This window comes from Hemicordylus capensis, chromosome 1 (assembly GCF_027244095.1).
Source record: "Hemicordylus capensis ecotype Gifberg chromosome 1, rHemCap1.1.pri, whole genome shotgun sequence".
Classification (NCBI taxonomy): domain Eukaryota; kingdom Metazoa; phylum Chordata; class Lepidosauria; order Squamata; family Cordylidae; genus Hemicordylus; species Hemicordylus capensis.
Window position 1 is genome coordinate 125,592,774 of NC_069657.1, and position 18,001 is coordinate 125,610,774.

The following is an 18,001-nucleotide window of genomic DNA, read 5'->3' on the forward strand; positions in this document are numbered from 1 at the left end:
ATTTCAACTCAATAATCTCATCTCTGACTTTCCCATCTCACAGCTGTTCCTCCTGGTCTTTTCTTGACCATGAAGCAATCTTAGACATGGGACTGATTAACTAATACCAGCATTTTACCTATACTGTGTGATTTAAGTCAGGGATTCAAAAATGTCCAGTCTCCTTATCTACAAAGGAGTATGACTAAGTTATGTTGTGAAATGGAAAGATTATAAGGGTAGGGATACATCCTCTATCCCCTCTCAACTAAGTGACGAGTGCTAAGTTTATTCAGAGTGGTTACTAAGAAAGGAAACATTCAGCCACTTTGAGCAAAGTTCTGAATAATGTAGATAAGCAAAGCTGTCTACATTATTCAGAAACAAGAAATAGAAGTCAAGCTATCCAAACAATGCAAGAGAAACAACAAATGTTCACATTCGGCTTACCACTTCCTGATCTAGGCGAGTCACCATCTCTTCAAGTTTTTGGTGACCCTTTTTCAGGTCTTCTTCTGTGCGTTTCAAGGCATTGAGTTCTGCCTGGGCACGATCCATTTCTTCTTTCATACGCCATCTCAACTTATCGCTGACTGCCGAAATAAGAGAAGCTCGAATAGTATCCTCACTAATTGTGCCATCTCTGCTGGGACCTGCAGAATAAAATTCAGTCACAGAAATGATTCCTTTTCCACCTCCAAGGAGACTTGTGGGGGATGATGATTATTCTTAAAAGCACTGCAAGTAAACATGCTAGAAAACATTATAAGAGGTTTCATTTTCAGAAGGTACACTTAAAAAAATGTATTCACGAACTTTCAGGTTGCATAAGAATTTCCTTATAGCTTCTCAACTTAATGGCCTGCCCATCTGGTCAGAGTGCAACTATGAACTTTAAATCCAAATATACTCTACAGAATTCTGCATTTAGAACAAGCAGCATCAATGGAGTTTTCATGCTTTCATTAGTTTAAGTACTACAATGAAAACAAAAATAAAACAAGGCCTTCAGCATAGGTTTGCCCTCAGACACTCAAACTTCAGAGCCATCCAACCATACTTGAATTGTTCATATACAAAAGCATACACTCCAAAATTCAAAACTCTATTACAAGACACAGAATTTGTCTGTGTCTTACTATTAGGCTTTAGTCATCATTTGAGGAAGTGAAGAGAAAGAGCTGCAACAGAGCTAAATGTCACCAAAATAAATTAAAGGTTGGTTTTATTTTTGACACAAATATCTTTTTGCTTTCACATCAATGTTGTATAAAAAGCTACACAGCAAAATTGCATTACCATTTGACATATAATTCCAAATGTTTATCAGTCATGCACAAATAGTTTTCTTTATCAAATTATTCTTTCCAAACACTCAAATCTATACATTCATACCACCGCATTCCACCGCTTCCCCTCAGATGACACTGCCTTAAAAGGTCCCTTTACATTTAGGATTTGAAGCTTTACAAACAAATGCCCTTAACTATTACCGTTAGTAACCTACAAATATATATTTCAGTAAGTATTTTATATGCTATGCAAATTACACACCACAATAATGGCAAAGCTAGAAAAAATGAGCAACAACACTAGTATAAAAATCATTTTACCTTAACACACCAACTCAAAGTGCCCCACAGGTTTCATACGTGGTCTGAGTTTGCCGCCATCCATACGTTCTTTTACAATTAAACTCTTCTTTTTAATCACAGTCTTTTCCACAATTATCAGTCCATTCTTTTTCCTTTTAAGGTGTTCTCAGTGCCACAGAATGCATCCAGTTTGTAAGCCATCATATCGTTCTTCCCAGCAATTTCTTGACCAGCCACTCTCCAGTCAACTAGAGTCCACCCAGCAAAAAAGGCAACTCCTGAAAATGTCTACACATGCTGTAGCTTAAAGGTTTGCTCCATCTTGCTGCTACTTCATTCAACTCTGGAGACATCTCTGTGCCAAGGACGCTGTGGAACCAGTCTCTGACCCAAATTTTCTACTCCAGACTCAGGACTTGACTTTGTGGACAAAGAATATACTGCTATTCATTTTCAGCATCTCTTCCCTCCTGCTTTTATTTCCCTTCACTTGATTGAGTTTTGATGAGTCAGGGCACAAACTTCTTAACTTCTCAACAAAATAATGGAAGGCAGAATCACCACTCAATTTAATTTTCTAGATTACTTTCAATGCACTTAAAGTCCAATTACCATTTTCAGGATACTTCAGAGTATTTTTATTCACTGTCACTTCCATTCTTCCATCTTGAGTCTTGGGTTCACATCCAGTTAAATTCCGTAGTCCTATGTAACTTCTACTGTGCTGATCATTGCTCCAGAAAGTATCTCTTCTCTTCTCGCTTCTCTTCTCTTGAGAATGCATAAACTTGGTATATTGAAAATTAGCACCACCATACAAATAAATCCGTCTGTACAACAAACTTCAAATCAATTATACCAAACATTCTTTGAACACAAACATATAAATATACCTCAATGTTCTGAACACTGCTGATTTTAAACATGTACAGCTTAAATGTACATTTAAAGGATTCATTTCAGACAGCTTATTAATTTTTTTAAAAGAAAAAATATATTTTTGGATTATAATATAATAATCATATTAATATTAATTGCAGCAGCTCTCCAAAGACTAATAGCTCACTTTTCTATATTAGAATGGTTTATAGTTTTCTATACAGAAAAGGTTTTTTAAAATATTGAAAGTACATTCAGTAAACACATTTTGATAAAGGTTTTCATGATATAGAGGACTCCCTTCTACACAGACATGAGGAAGAATCTTTCCGTGCTAGTAGGGTGTATCCCAAATTGTTCTTCTATCTGTGCATGGAGAGAGGCAATTTTGCCAATTCTACCCAGCTGCTGCAGTCCCCTGTAGGATCCCCCAATCCAAAAGAGCCAGTTTTCAGGGGACACAAGTAGCTTTACAGACGACAGCGAGGATCAGCAAAACCACTTCCCTTGTAAGAAGAGAAGCGCTTGTCATTCACAGAACGTAGGATACAACCTATTTCTCCAAGAAATGCCACACATAATATTGATACTTAAACAACATTTTCATACAACAGAGCTCTTAAGCTTAAAGTACATGCATATTTTTGAAGAACAAATATGAAGAATTTTAGGCTGACACCGGCTGTTGGAGGCATACAATTTGAATGCCAACCCAAATATTAGACTGGTTTTAACAAACTCCAAAAGGCTCCAACATAAATGTGTAAGCAAGGACTGGAGTCAGTACCCACAGAATAAAAACCAGATAATATCGTCTATTGTATCTAAATGCATAACTGATATTTTTTCAGCAAGTTCACTCCTCCCATTAAATATATTTTTAGATGTACCATGTCAAAAATGTAAACATATGAAGCTACCATTACTGAGACAGACCGCTAGTTCCATTTAGCTGAGTACTGTCCACAGTGACTGGCAGCAGATCTCCAGGGTTTCCAACAGGAGCTCTTCCCAGACTTGTCAGGTATAGAACCTAGGACTTCCTTCATGCGGTGTTTGGTCTACCACTGAACTACAATCCATGTAAGTGCTAGAGTGACTACAAAAATACAAGTATAATTCAGCATAAAATGGAAGAGAGGGTATAAATGTAAGTTTTTAAAGCACCCTTTCAGTGTAAAGGAGTACAACGGATATGGTGTCACCCTCATTAGCTGCTGTTTCAAGCATATGCTGTCACTGAATGTGCTTTTATCATGCATGGGGGGGGTGTCTACTCCCCGCTGTTTGTAAGTCTGCAAAATAAACTCCACCAACCAATGCGCTAGTCTCTGCCTCGAAATTGGTTGGCCCTTTTGCTTTCCCTTGAAAGCTACAAATAGTTTCCTAGTCCTTCTCAGTGCCTTTGTTCTTTCCAAATAATACAGCAATGCCTGGTGCTCATCTAAAGAATGCAGCACCTTCTCCAGTGCTGTTTCTAGGCACTGGGAAAATGTTGGTAATGTAATGTTCTGGTTTAGATGAAACATCTAAACCCCAACTGCTGATTCCAACAGAAGCCAGGGGCGTATCTAGGGTGAGGCAGGCAGGGCACGTGCCCTGGGTGCCACTTGAAGGGGGCACACCATTTTTTTAAATGGGGAAAAAATAGCCACCCAAACCAAAATGGCTGCCATGCACACTCAAATGGCCTCTGTGAGGCCCTAGACCATGCCAAGCCTCACAGAGGCCATTTGAGCATGTGTGGTGGCCATTTTGTTTTCGGTGGCCATTAAAAAAAAATATTTTAAAAATGGCCACCACACATGCTCAAATGGTCCCTGCGAGGCCCTAGGCCTTGCCAGGCCTCGCAGAGGCCATTTGAGTATGAGTGGCAGCCTCCAAAATGGTCACCATGCCGATCTTTGCAGGCCCAAACAGGCCTGAAAATCAGCCCAGGATGGGCTGAGGCGGTGAATTAAGAGGCTGGCAGGGGAGGGGGAACCTTTGCAGAAACCCCCCCCCCCAGCCTTTAGGAAGCCCCCCAAAGGAGCTACGGGTAATTTTTTTAAATTTAAAATAACATAAGTTACTGTACACATATTCAGTTTGGCACTATGTACAGAGAATCAGGGCTTGTGAATACGGAGCTGAAGCTTATGAGCTAGGATTGTATTCATTTGCTCTTACTTTGATTCCTGTGATAAGTGAGTTAAATGTGATGTCTTAATAATATGGCTATTAATGGTGAGTTTGTCTTTGAATCAATGTGAAATCCTTAGTATTAAGGCCCACTGGGAGTTTCTTGCTCTCTTTCTCTCATTTTAACTGTCTTTCTGAAATACTAGAATATATTCCAAGCAGTGACATAGTTTACTCTGCATATCCTTTAATTGTTTTCAGAGTATCTGGGAAAAGCCAAATTCTCCATTTATTTTTAAAACTTATGCAATAGTGATGCTACAATGCATAGTAGAGAATTAGACAGGCACTTCTTACACCTCCACATAGTATTTGGGTATTTCATGAGCCCCAGAATACTGAAATTTGTAGTTTTCCAGCATTTTTTGGTCTGGCTACGTCCACTGCTAAATAGTTTTTGAAATATTAAAAGATTAACGAGCTTGACTTGTATTTTTGAGCTGATATTATTGTAAAGTTATCTGAAAGATGGGTGTCAGATGTTTGGACAGGGGGCGCAATTTCAGTGCTTGTCCTAGGTGCTATTTTCCCTAGATATGCCTCTGACAGAAGCACAGAGCACATGCAAGGCAGAGTGGGCACCACGAGGAACTAGCTAATTTACCCGCGAGGTCCCTGTGCAGGCGCAGAACCCACTCCTGTGAATGCAATGGATCACAATCCAGATCAAGGTAGTAGCTGACATCCAGAGCAAAAAACTGCTTGCAGAATGAAAATATTTACACTAGCACAAGACATTACCTTAGAGGAGCTAAAAAACTGAGAATTTGTAGAACTGAACTCTTGCACAAATATATATTTTTATATTTAAAAAAAGAGCCATGCTACAGTTGTGCAAGTGCAAGCATGCTTGTGATAACGTGCAGCTCCAGATTTTGTGCGACTAGCTAACAGTTTTGCAGTAGTGCAGTATCCTTTCATAAGCAGTTTATTGCTCTGGGTGTCAGCCAGTGTTCTAAAGCTACCCAACTTATTTCTAGGCTTTCTTTACAAAGTTTCACTTTCTTTACAAAGTTTCACTTTCCTCGGTTATCTTGAATTCTATTTCATACAAAGTTTTCAGAGTATGAAAAGCATTAAGACCGTCCTCTCAATATTATTTTGGCAAGTTTTTAAAACAGCAGTGGAAATCAGCTGGGGATGTTAAGACACTGAGCTGTCAACCACCAGGCTTCTTTCCTCTGCACTCCCCCAGGTGAAATACCATGCTGCATTTCAGGAAATGCTGGTCGAAAACAAAAAACAACTAAATGTGCGCCAAGAAATATTTGTCGTGGAGCTCACATTCAATTCACAAAGGTCATATTCAGTCCAAACTACCCAGGAACCATAATCAGAATACCTACCAGAGAAGACTGCAAAAGATAAGACAGACAGTAGAACAAATCCACATGGCTCAAACAATTAAGCCACGCCATTTGTTAAAGAAAAAGGCAAACCTTGCTTAGAAAAATGGTATTTTTAACCAAGAAAATGCTCCTGAAAAAGCCAATGCACAGAACAAAACCTGTATAAGTATTTCTTCCTCCCCCCAGCATGCTTGCCCACAGCAACCGTGTACAATGTAAGGGCATATATTTACTTTGTAGGATCAAATATAAATTCTTGGCTAATGACGAACCTTTGCTCACATTTTAAACAACTGAAGCAGGAATACAAATCGGGTGGGGGGGATGGCAGGTTCAAATGCAAAGCTTTAAAAGTGCAGAGAACAAGCAAACTACCACATCTTTATACACATGGGGGAAATTTTAATGATTTGCAGAGCTACGCCCTTAACATTTTCTATTGCTTCCATAATTAGCCACCCTTTGAGACGATTTTATGGCACACAGCCATTTATTCCAGGGAACACTCAGACATTTAACCTTTGCCATAAAGAGTCTAGTTTCAGACATGACCTTATGGTATTGACCTTAAACTACTGCAGACTAGCAGTTAAGTCAGAAAGGAAAGAAAGTGCCAAGGCTGAACTTGACAGTTCAAGAAGTTGAAGTTCCATTAGGGGGAAAAATAAGGTCATTTCTAGGGTTGAACTACTACATGTAATATAGTACACAAGCTTCAATATCCACTGTGTATTCATTCCTAAACTACGGTTTAGCAGGGAACCTTATTTGTTGGGCTTCACATATACAAGGCATTGCCCATCTTGTATAATGGTAGACAATGCCTTTATGCAAACAAAATATTACATCTGGCAGATGAAAGCTTACTCTTACATAGCTTAAATGATACAGCTGTGTCAGGTTTGACTAAGCAGCAGGGACTTTGTGAATATATAATGAAAGGCATGCGATCTAAACAGGGGCTTCATAACAGGCTTAAGATCACTACCACCCGAGCCATTTTGGAATGGCGGTATACAAATAAAATAAAATAATAAATAATAATTATTATTATTATTATTCTGTGACGATATCTACAATAACAGCAACAACATTGATAACAAAATTCAGCCATCCCAGGTCCTTGGGAAGCACTCGATGTCTGGATAAAACAAACCAGTCTATAACACCCGTCTGGCTGTGTAAACAAGTAATAATAATAATAATAATAATAATAATTAAAAAAAATACCTCTGTTGACTAAAAGAATGCTGCACATCAGGTCCCGTTTAGTTGAACTTGAGTACTGGTAACAAATTTTGTACAGATAAGGCATCAGCAATACCAGAAAAGAAATCCAGTATTAAGATGCTTTATTAGGTTACCAACTCACTAAACCCATGGTTACTGAGCAATAAAGGCACTTTCCTGAAAACAAAAATCTAGAGAAAGTTGACACCAACCCAGATGATCAACAGCTTGCTTACCTGTTAACTATAAAAATAAATCATCAGCCATTTATTGCTGATATGAACCCTCAATAATATGTTCGGAACTGCTTTTGTTTGCAGCAGTTTCATTGTACAGGGCTGCTGTTAAAATATCCAGACTAATATTCTTTTGACTGGAAGTTATCTTTTTGATGGCATATTTGGGAAATAAGAACTTGCTTTCTTTTAGTAAACTTTCATCATTTGGTGGGAAAGAGCTATAAAAACTGCAGCTCTTCCTTCACTTCGCTCCTCTGCGGGCTTATCCTACCGCCTAGGTATACCTGAACACTACTCAGGTGGCCACAATATTCATCTGCTGCACAGATGCTATCGTTTTAAGTATCCCCAAACAATGATCAATTTCCCAGGATGACACAACTGGTTGGATCTCAACTAGTACTTCTGCAAACCGAGGGACCTCTGTTCACACAAGGGAAGAGGGGAATTCTTTTGTCAATCCCCGCTTCCCGCTCCTGCACCCCTCTGAAAATACTGAGAGTCCCTCCAACCCTCAGGGCCAGATTCTCAAGGATTGAACCCAATGCCCATATTAAGCTTATGCTGAGGACATAAAACCCACTTTTTAACAGAGCTTGTCCTAAACAAAGACTAACAGAATCCATTCTACAACTTGCTTATGCTTATTTTCACACACACATGGACTTTCAACAGTAGTTTCCAGGACAGATAACAGGAAAAAAAGATATGAGTGTAAGTCGTCGTATTTTCAGAAGGTACCTAACCTGCAAGTCTGCCACATCACAATACTTTTTGCACATTAAGAATTCACTTCTATCTGCAAGACTCAAAACAGTATACTTCAAGTTAATGTTACTGAAAAGAACAGGATTATTTCAAAATAACTGTCTAATACTAGGGGCACAATAATGTATATCACGGAGATATTTTCACCATTATGCATTTCATCGGATGGAATCCAAACCACCACAAGTTGTCTTTGCCTCACATAATGCAGCTCTGCCAAGGGTGAAGGCCCTTCCATCACAGCACTCATGAGGCACAAGGGGCTGCTGCTGGGCAGAAACATCCCTCCACTGTGCAGAACTCCTTTCTACTCCACACAGGGTCAAGCAGAAGTCTGCCAGTCAAAGAGATCCTGTGGAAGATGCTCTATGCACACTGTTGTATACAAGTGCCCCAGGAAATGTATGCATTCCAGAAAGAAACAAGATTTTTGGATGACCACTTTGGTAATGCAAAATTGGGAGCAAGGGAGAAGCTATCAACTTCTGAAAATATGAAAGCAAGCTTCATAATGACCACTGCTGCTTATTCTGTAGTGGTTAGAGTGTTTGACCAAGACCGGGGGAGACCGGAGTTCAAATCCCCATTCAGCCCTGAAACTCAGTGGGAGACTCTGGGCCAGTCACGTATCTCTCAGCCTAACCTACCTCACAGGGTTGTTGTAAGGAGAAACATAACTATGTATGTCTGGGCTCCTTGGAGGAAGAATGGGATATAAATGTAAAAAAACACAAAAACTTCAAACACTGTTCACAAGTAACTGTGTATATTACTTAAGAGCAGTGATTATTTAATCCCTACTGCCCAAGTGTAATAGCTACAATGAAAGGATTGTGCTCAATATTTTATTTTTAATATTTTATTTTTAAAGCACAAATCACAAAATTATACAAATTGGATGTATTACTCAAACACAGTCCAATATCAGTAAGATAGAAAAGTCAGTAGGTTCTGCCAACATTTTGGAACCTGAAGGTCCTACTACAAGCAGGTATACAAAATGTAGTCTGTTGTAAGCATTGTTAAATGCTACTATGTCCTTACTGGAATGAACTGGACCACTCCATTCGTATGAAGAATTCAACCCTAGTTTCTCCCAAAGGCTACATACAATTTGCCCCATTCTGGTGGGGAACTTTTAGAAGTTTGCAAAAGAGAAGTTAACATACAGATAAAAGTGTTCAAGGTCTTCATCCAAGATGCAATCAAGTTCATTTCTAGGAGATGCAACATCCCATCTCTTAAGCATTTGATTCCTGCTACCTTACATTCCAGAATCAAGTCTGTTGTGAACTATAGTTTCCAAAGTCCACTTCCAAAAAGCTGAACAGATTTTGAAAGTTTGATTATTCAAAGCCAGAACAGCAAAGAATTAACCGACAGTCTTCTGAGTAGTGGCTTGGCTTTGAAGATGGGAAGACGGCAGACATTCAAGTTTAGCACTCTCTCTCACTCTCTTATGAAAGGAAATTACAAAGGCACAGTGCCAAATAAAAGCAATGTACATTAAGATAGCTACCAAACACTCAAGGACATTGTTTTACATGGCTTCTTTTACAACAGACTCTCAATAAAAATAGTTTTACTTAAAAATGGATAAGGACCATGTACTTCAATGGGAGGAGTTTAAATAAAGCAGGGATGATGAGAAGAACTATTAATTACATCCCTTTTCTATTATCATTCTCTTTTTAAATCATATGTGCTTACACTTCCCTGTATTTTACTAAAACTGATAGTGGGGGGAAATTATAGTTGATTACATTAAAAAAAATAAATCAAATACAGGCTATCTTTTTCTCAGTAAAAGATGACACAGCAACATCAGAACAAAAATTGTCATGGCTATCTTATAGAGACACTGTCAAACAGTTTAAGAACTTGGGGCAGGTGGAGCATCACTCTCTATACAGTTTAAAAAGATTACAGAACAGGACTTTTGTCACTATGCACAGGCCCTTGTTTGAAGAAAAAGAAAAATGAACACACACACACACACACACACACCCCTTGGCAGTCACCTGCGCTAAAACAAGATCCTAGGAAGCACACAATGGCTTATTTCAGGGTGATAGCATTACACAGCACCTAACCTACCATTCAAAATGTAAATATCATAATTGCTCTAAGAGATCATTATGATATTTTTTGCCAGACATATTGAGGGTAATGGGAAAATTAAACATTTAAATCCTTCTCGTAACTCAGCAAGATGTTCCAGGCATGAAAACTCCAAGGCTAATAGAAAACTTCCCCACCTAGAACTGCTTCTCTACTTCTTCTGCATCTTCATTTCCACTGAAACACAGGATCTACAAGTGCATTCCTTTGTGGGATTGGATTTCTTTTCTTCATTGAAATGAATATGACAGCCCATATGCAAAAATTCTGCATGAACACTGTTGCACTTCCAGCGTTTCCTACTGAGGCTGCTTGTTTACAAGCAAAACCTTCAGCATCTACACTAACACAAACTGATGAAATTAAAATCAGTTCCTTTCTTGTAAAAACACATTGGGTACCATTCACAGAGGCACTTGTACAAGCCATTTTTCCCTCCCCTTATCCCCCGAGCTTCCCCAAAAGCAGCACAGGTAGCTGCCGAGAAAGCAGGTCGCAGCGCCCCCCCCAAACAACAAACAAACAAACAAACAAACAAAAACCCTAGAGAGAGGCACCTCCTGATCACTGCAATACTGACCACTAAGAATTCCTCCCTCTCCTTCTACTGAGGATAGTTCAAGACTTGGAAACAGCTTATCGGGGGTGGGGATCAAGAGCTCCAAGAAGGAGGAAAGGCAAAGAAAATTTCTTGTGCTATTACTCAAGTGCTTCTTGGATCTTCCCCATTTAAAATAAAGAGTTATATTAGCATAGTCATGGTCCGAAAGGTAAGACAGTAATCACTTATAAAGCAAAACAGTTAACAGTACACTGTTGCATCAAATATGTTCCTATACTAGCTTATTGAACTAAAGTGATGAGTGCTCGTGTTTTCATACACTTTCAAAAATGTGAGAAAAAATAGTCTTAGAGCTTCAACTAATAGTGGAAGAGTGAATAAGAGTGAAAAATTGTGAGAGAAAATAGTGAACTTTGACTTGAAAGTTTTAAGCTGCAATATTAAGTGCCACTATTGATGACATCTAGTGTCTAGTCCTATCCTACTCATATAAAATAATTTATAAAATATTACTTATATTTTAGGTGGTTAACACTATGCTGTATCCACTGAATCTTTTTAGGGCATGAAAATAAATCAGGGGATTGAACTCTTTGACAGTGTCTCTAGGCAAACCTGCACAAGTGAACTGAATTCAATGTAAAAAATTAAGTAGAATTTCCAACAATTAAATATATTGGCAAATGTCTCACTGCAGTAGTTGCAAAACACTGCCAGAGGTATCAAACTGCATGACCAAACAATACCTGTCACCATACTAACAGGACAATTCCAGTGCCTGTACGTTCATTTTACCACACTGTTCACAACCTTCTTCTAATAACCCCTAACCCTAGAGAGTTGCCATACTTGTTTACAACCAAGCCTGCTTCAATAATTCTTCCTCCAAAGTAACAGTCAGAGCAAAGTCTCCAAAACACTCAGTAAATCCAGGTTGAAGACATCCGTGCCACTTTCAGACAAGAGGACACCATTTAGATGGAACAATCCAGGACATTCTGGCACAAGTGAATCGTGTTTGAGCACAGTCCCTCCAAGACACTTTACAAAGCTTCCGATTTTCCTGTTGACTTTTCTTCTGATTTTCTCCATCAATTTATGAGGCAACTCTTGGTTCCATACTTTGCGAGGCACAATATTGGACCAGACCAGAATGCTATTCTTGAATATTTGCTTGAGATGTTCTAAATCCTTTTTCATTCGCTTTATGATAGCCACATGTTCTACTGCCCCCAGATCATTTCCTCCTAGATGGACCACCAGCACATCAGGATCTGTTAGACGTCGCCGTGTATGTAACAGGGTGGGTACCAACTGATCCCACGTCATGCCGCTCTTTCCTAGCCAATGCAATTTGGCAACCTCAACTGGAATGCCCAATTGTATGCCAAAGCTTCTTTCAAGTGCCCGTTTTTCTGCCCAGAAAACATAAGAATGACCACAAATCCATACCTGTTTCTGCTTTCTTCTGGCATCTGCTATCAAGAGAACAAACATACATTAATGCTTCATAAATTGTGCCCCAAGCACTTCCTGAAAATTTTGCCCAGTGTAGTTTTCCATTACTTCATGGGGGGAAAACCGTAATCAAAACATGAAACAGATGTCTCCATCCTAAAATACATGGCTTCATCACCTGTGAAATCAACTCCTGATTTGAATACTTGTCCAGAAAGTTCTGTAACATACTGGGGTATGAAGAAAGTTTACCTTTTATCAGTTTTAAAAAAACCAAAAACACACAGGTTAAAATGCCTGTATCAAAGTTATAAAATCAATGAAAGGAGTAATGTTCCATTTTGACTGCTCATTAAGAGCAACTGAAATGTCTTTGCCACCTATAGAAACGAAAGTGTTCACACACATTTAGATCCTCACAGAGCACTGAACCAACTTATTCTACTCTGATCATGAACATGAATCCTAGATTAGAGATTGGAAAAAATCTGGAAGAATACAACAAAAACTAACAAAAAGTCAAGACTAATAGGTGCAAGGCAGCCTGTGCCTTTCAAGCAGACCAAGCAACACAGAAAGCTATGTTAAGTCTCTGTAGGCATAGAGTTGGTTAATGATGGTAGACGACATTTGAGCAAGCACTACAAGTAGAATGAAGCTTCATTATTAAATCCAGTATAGAATTTTATATATCCATTTCCCCACTTTTCTAGGCACAGCATTTTGTTTTATTTGCTACATCACCCAACCTTAAAAACAAAACATGCTTTTCCAAGATAAAATGCTACCATCTAAAGCCTAGAAAGCCTGTATTAAGTATATAGATTGTGTATTACTATCTTTAAAAGAGCCCTGCCAAACAATATGGAAGACATCCAAAACAAAACTTCAAAACCTATATTACATTTCTTTTCAACTCCCATAGTTCAATAAAACTGAAGAGAAGATAATTTTTGCAGGACGACGACACACTTTGTGGTGTGGGAAATATGACAGCTAGACGACAGATTGTCTGGGTTCCCCCTCTGTGCTGAATGATATTTTGTTTTCTAAACAATAGTCTTTTGTGGGTTTTCAAGTTTTGCTTATCAATCATCTTTGCTGTGGGCAAACAATGCTCCAGTTAGAGCTACAATATATGGAAGATAATGTGTGATCTCTGCTTTCAAACTCTTAGGATTTGCTCCCTAAACAGTACGGTAAAGCATTTAAAAAGTTGACATAAAAGCTTTATAAACATGTTGGGAATCTACCCATGGCAGCTAGGCATTTCTACTTCTATTCTTGCATTGGGGGTGGGGTGGGGATGAAGAACCTCTTGGAGTTGAGGATAGCTAGTTCCATTCCAGCTCAAAACAAATGTTCAGTAGTATTGACTTTACAAAAAAACCAGGTTGCTTACCTGTAACAGGTGATCTGGTAGTGATCCGTTGAGTCCATAAGTGAATGGGTTCTGCGCCTGCGCAGGCACCTCTCGGGCCGACTAGGTAGCTCCTCGCGACGCCCAACCGCCTTTCTGCACGTGCTCCTGCATTCCATCTATATAGTGCGGTTGGGCGTCTTCCGTTAGTTTTCTGTGCAGACCGCCTTGTATGCGCAATCTGCCAATTGATGAATCTACTTCTGCAGTGGGGATGGCTTCTGGGCGGGTCTTATGGACTCAACGGATCACTACCAGATCACCTGTTACAGGTAAGCAACCTGTTTATCTGGATCGTGATCCGTTGAGCCCATAAGTGAATGGGTGATTAGTTAGCTGACCCTCCGTGGTGGTGGGTGCAGAAGAATGCCCTCTAAGGCAACACCCTTTTTAACACACTTCGCCCATATTCCGCCTGTCGCGCCATGCGCAGGTCCACTGCATAATGTTTTATAAACGGCTGTTGCGATGACCATGTTGCAGCAATACAGATGTCATCCATCTTAATCCCTGACAGATGAGCTGCCGAGGTTGAGTAGGCTCTAGTAGAATGAGCCCTTATAGTTTTTGGTGGCGTTACATTCTGCAGTCTATAAGCCAACAAGATTAGTTCCACTAGCCAATGGGCAATACGTTGCCGAGACACCGACCTCCCCTTGTTCCTGCCTTTATAGGCCACAAACAGTTTGACTTTCTGTGCTCTTTAGTCCCCTTCAAATAATACAGCAGTGTACGACGCACGTCCAGAGCATGCAGTGCCTTCTCCAAAGGAGACTGAAGATCTTTAAAAAAGGTTGGCAAGACTATTTCTTGATTCAGATGGAACCCTGTAATCACCTTTGGACGAAAGTTAGGGTCCAACCTCATCACCACCTTATGCGGGTAGAATTGTGTGTAAGGTTTGTCCGCCCTTAGCGCTGACAATTCCCCCACTCTCTTCGCTGTGGTTATTGCGATTAAAAATGCAGTTTTTAGCGTTAATAACCGCAAACTAGCCTCATGTAACGGTTCAAAGGGTTTCTCCGTTAATGCAGAAAGCACCAAAGACAGACTCCACTGCTCCAAAGGTCTCTTAAGTGGAGGGTAGAGATTATTCAGCCCTTTCATGAACCTTTTACATTCGGGGTGAGTAAATACTGTCTTTCCATCCCACCCCGGAAGTCTCGAGGATAGAGCAGCCAGATGCAGTTTCAATGATACATTTGCTAGGCCCTTCACTTTCAGGCTAGTTAAATAAAGCAGCACCTGGCGCACAGTCGCCGTCCATGCTTTGAATCCACTCGCCTTTGCATATGCTCTAAATCGTTTCCACTTACAGAAGTAGCTACGCCTAGTAGACCTGCGTCTGCTATTTAACAGAATTTTGTTTAAAAGTTTATTCTCCACACTGTTAGTTTTAGGGTCTCTATCTCTGGGTGCAGTACCCTGCCCCCTGCCATCTGCAGGAGATCTGACATTGCTGGTAGACGGTAATGCTGCCCCCTGCACAGGCGAAGCAGCAGGGCAAACCACGGCTGACGTGGCCACCAAGGGGCCACCAGTATGCAGTCTGCCTCGTCCCTTAGGATCTGTGCCAACACCCGATTTAGGAGAGGCAACGGCGGGAACAGGTAAAGGAGCCCTTTGCTCCACTCGTACTGAAATGCATCTCCCAGAGACCCCACACCTATTCCCGCACGAGAACAGTATCTCTTGCACTTTTTGTTCCCCTCCGTGGCAAACACATCCACCGCAGGGGTGCCCCAACGATCGAAAATCTGTCTGATACAGTCTCCCTTGACCTCCCACTCGTGTCTCTGGTTGTTCAGAGTGCTCCGACTGAGAGCATCCGCCAGGTGGTTGTCCACCCCTCTGATGTGAATCGCCACTGGATATATGGCATGGGCGATGCACCAGTCCCACAACTTCATCGACAAGGTGCAGAGTGTTGGAGAAACTGTCCCTCCTTGCCTGTTTAGATAAGCTATAGCTGTAGTATTGTCCATCTGGATCTGTACCACAGATCCCCTTAGTTGTGGTTTGAAAGCTCTTAACGCCAAAAATGCAGCCATTAGCTCTAGATAATTGATATGGTATTCTGCCTGATGAGGCGTTCATTGACCCTGAATGCAATCTCGGGCGCAATGCGCACCCCACCCTTGTAGGGATGCGTCCGTTGTGATCCACACTTTCGGAAGCAGAGGTCTGAACGGTACTCCTTGTAAGAGATTTACTCCCTTCATCCACCACTGCAAGGAAGCTTGTACACCCCTGGGAAGGTGCAACAGCATGTTCTGGCTGTCCACATTGAGACGGAAGTGGTTCAAGAACCACCGTTGAAGGGGTCTCATCCATAGTCTCGTGTAACGAACCGTTGTGTTGCACGAAGCCATCAGGCCTAAAAGCCTCTGGATCACCCTTGCTCTCTGGTCCGGTTGGTTGTGGAATCGAGTTGCCAACGCGATGATCTGAATGCATCTCTCCATCGGCAAGAATGCCCTTCGTTGCTCTAAATCGAGGATGGCACCTATGAAACTGAGTTTCTTTCTTGGGGTCAAGTTGGACTTTTTCCAGTTCACATTTACCCCCAATTCCTGGAGAAGATGTAGCATCGTTTGAATTTGAGTCTCCAACAGTTTTCTGTCCTTGCTCACCAGGAGCCAGTCGTCCAAATACGGGTAGACCACTAGGCCCTGAGTGCGAAGGAATGCAACTATCACTGCCACCACCTTGGTAAAGACTCTTGGAGCTGTTGATAGTCCGAAAGGGAGGACAGTATATTGGTAAATCGTAGTCCCCACCGTAAAGCGTAGATACTTTCGGTGATTTTCCTGGATGCCCACATGGAAGTAAGCGTCTTTCAGGTCTAACGTTGCCGCCCACTCTTCCTGCTCCAGAAAGGGTAGAATCTCCTGCAACGTCGTCATTCTGAACTTCCGGGTCCAGACAAAATCGTTGAGGTCTCTCAAATCCATGATTGCCCGTATCCCCCCATCCCGCTTGGGTATCTGAAAATAGCGGGAGTAGAATCCAGACAACCTCTTCGCCCACTGCACTGTCACAATTGCCCTCTTTTCCAATAACACCTTTATCTCTTCTTCCAACACTGGTGTTGATCTCGTGAAACGGAGCCCTGAGAACGGGGGTAGAGTTGTGAACTCGATTGCATAACCCGTCTCCACAATCCTCAGAACCCACTGATCTGATGTTATGTTGTGCCATGCCATAGCATGGCTTGCCAGTCTGATGTCTGAGCTGACAACTACAGGGCCGATGGTAGTGGTCCTGGCAATTGTGTCTAAGTGTAGTGGGCTGACATTGCAATCAAAACGACTGCTTTGCAGCCTCCTTGTTGTTATGACGATTATTTTGGCTTTTGTTTCTATTGCTGCCGTTGTTGTTGTTATTCCGAAAGCCTCTAGATCTCTGGTAGGGCTTGTTCTGTCTCCTGAAGCCTCCCCTATCTGGGTAACGATATGGCCTCTGTCTATTGGGATTGTATACTCTGGAGCCAGTTGTTGAGGTGGACACCATGAAAGTTTTTGCTGTAAATTTAGATTTTTTCAGTGTTTCCATGGTAGTGTCTGTACTCTCATGGAAAAGACCCTTTCCATCAAAAGCCAGATTCTCAACCCTGTCTTTCATGTCTGGCTGGAGAGATGTTGCACGTAGCCAGGCATAGTGACGCATGGTGACTGCTGTCACCATGGCTCTGGATTCAGTTTCAGCTAAGTGTTTGAAAGTACTAAGCTGCTGTTTTGTTACTGCGGTCGTCCTTTCGTACACCTCATGGAGCCTAGTTTGCAGCTCCTCCGCGGACATGGAGGTCGAATCATGGAGCAAATTGTCCCATAGGAGGTGAGTGTACCTCGCCATACACGCTGCGTAATTTGCAATTCTGATAGCTAGACTTGAAGTAGCATACAGCCTGCGGCCTAACACATCAATTTTTCTGCCCTCCTTATCTCCAGGAGTCGTGTGTCGACGGCCGCCCTTGGATGAAGATGCACAATCCACCACAATGGAGTTAGGATCCGGGTGTTGCAGCAGGTAAGTGTCCTCTCCATCACATATCCGATACAAATTTTCAATGCGCTTTGAAGTTGGATTCACTGAATGCACCGTCTCCCATGCTGATTTTGCTGCCTTTGATATAGCCGGTATCATGGGTAAAGATACTGGATGCGAAGCCTTTGACTGGAACATCATGTTGTAAACAGGGTCGGTAGACTCAGTATCTG

The 18,001-nt window shown here is 41.2% G+C and overlaps 1 protein-coding gene across 1 annotated transcript in view; it reads right to left on the minus strand.

The window, feature by feature from the left end:
• The window catches only part of TSG101 (tumor susceptibility 101), a 61,964-nt gene that overhangs the window by 13,164 nt on the left and 30,799 nt on the right, over positions 1–18,001 (minus strand). Inside the window, exon 8 of the mRNA XM_053287052.1 lies at positions 430–632. Within this exon, the coding sequence (XP_053143027.1) occupies positions 430–632 (203 nt within the window). The remainder of the gene's footprint in view (positions 1–429; positions 633–18,001) is intronic.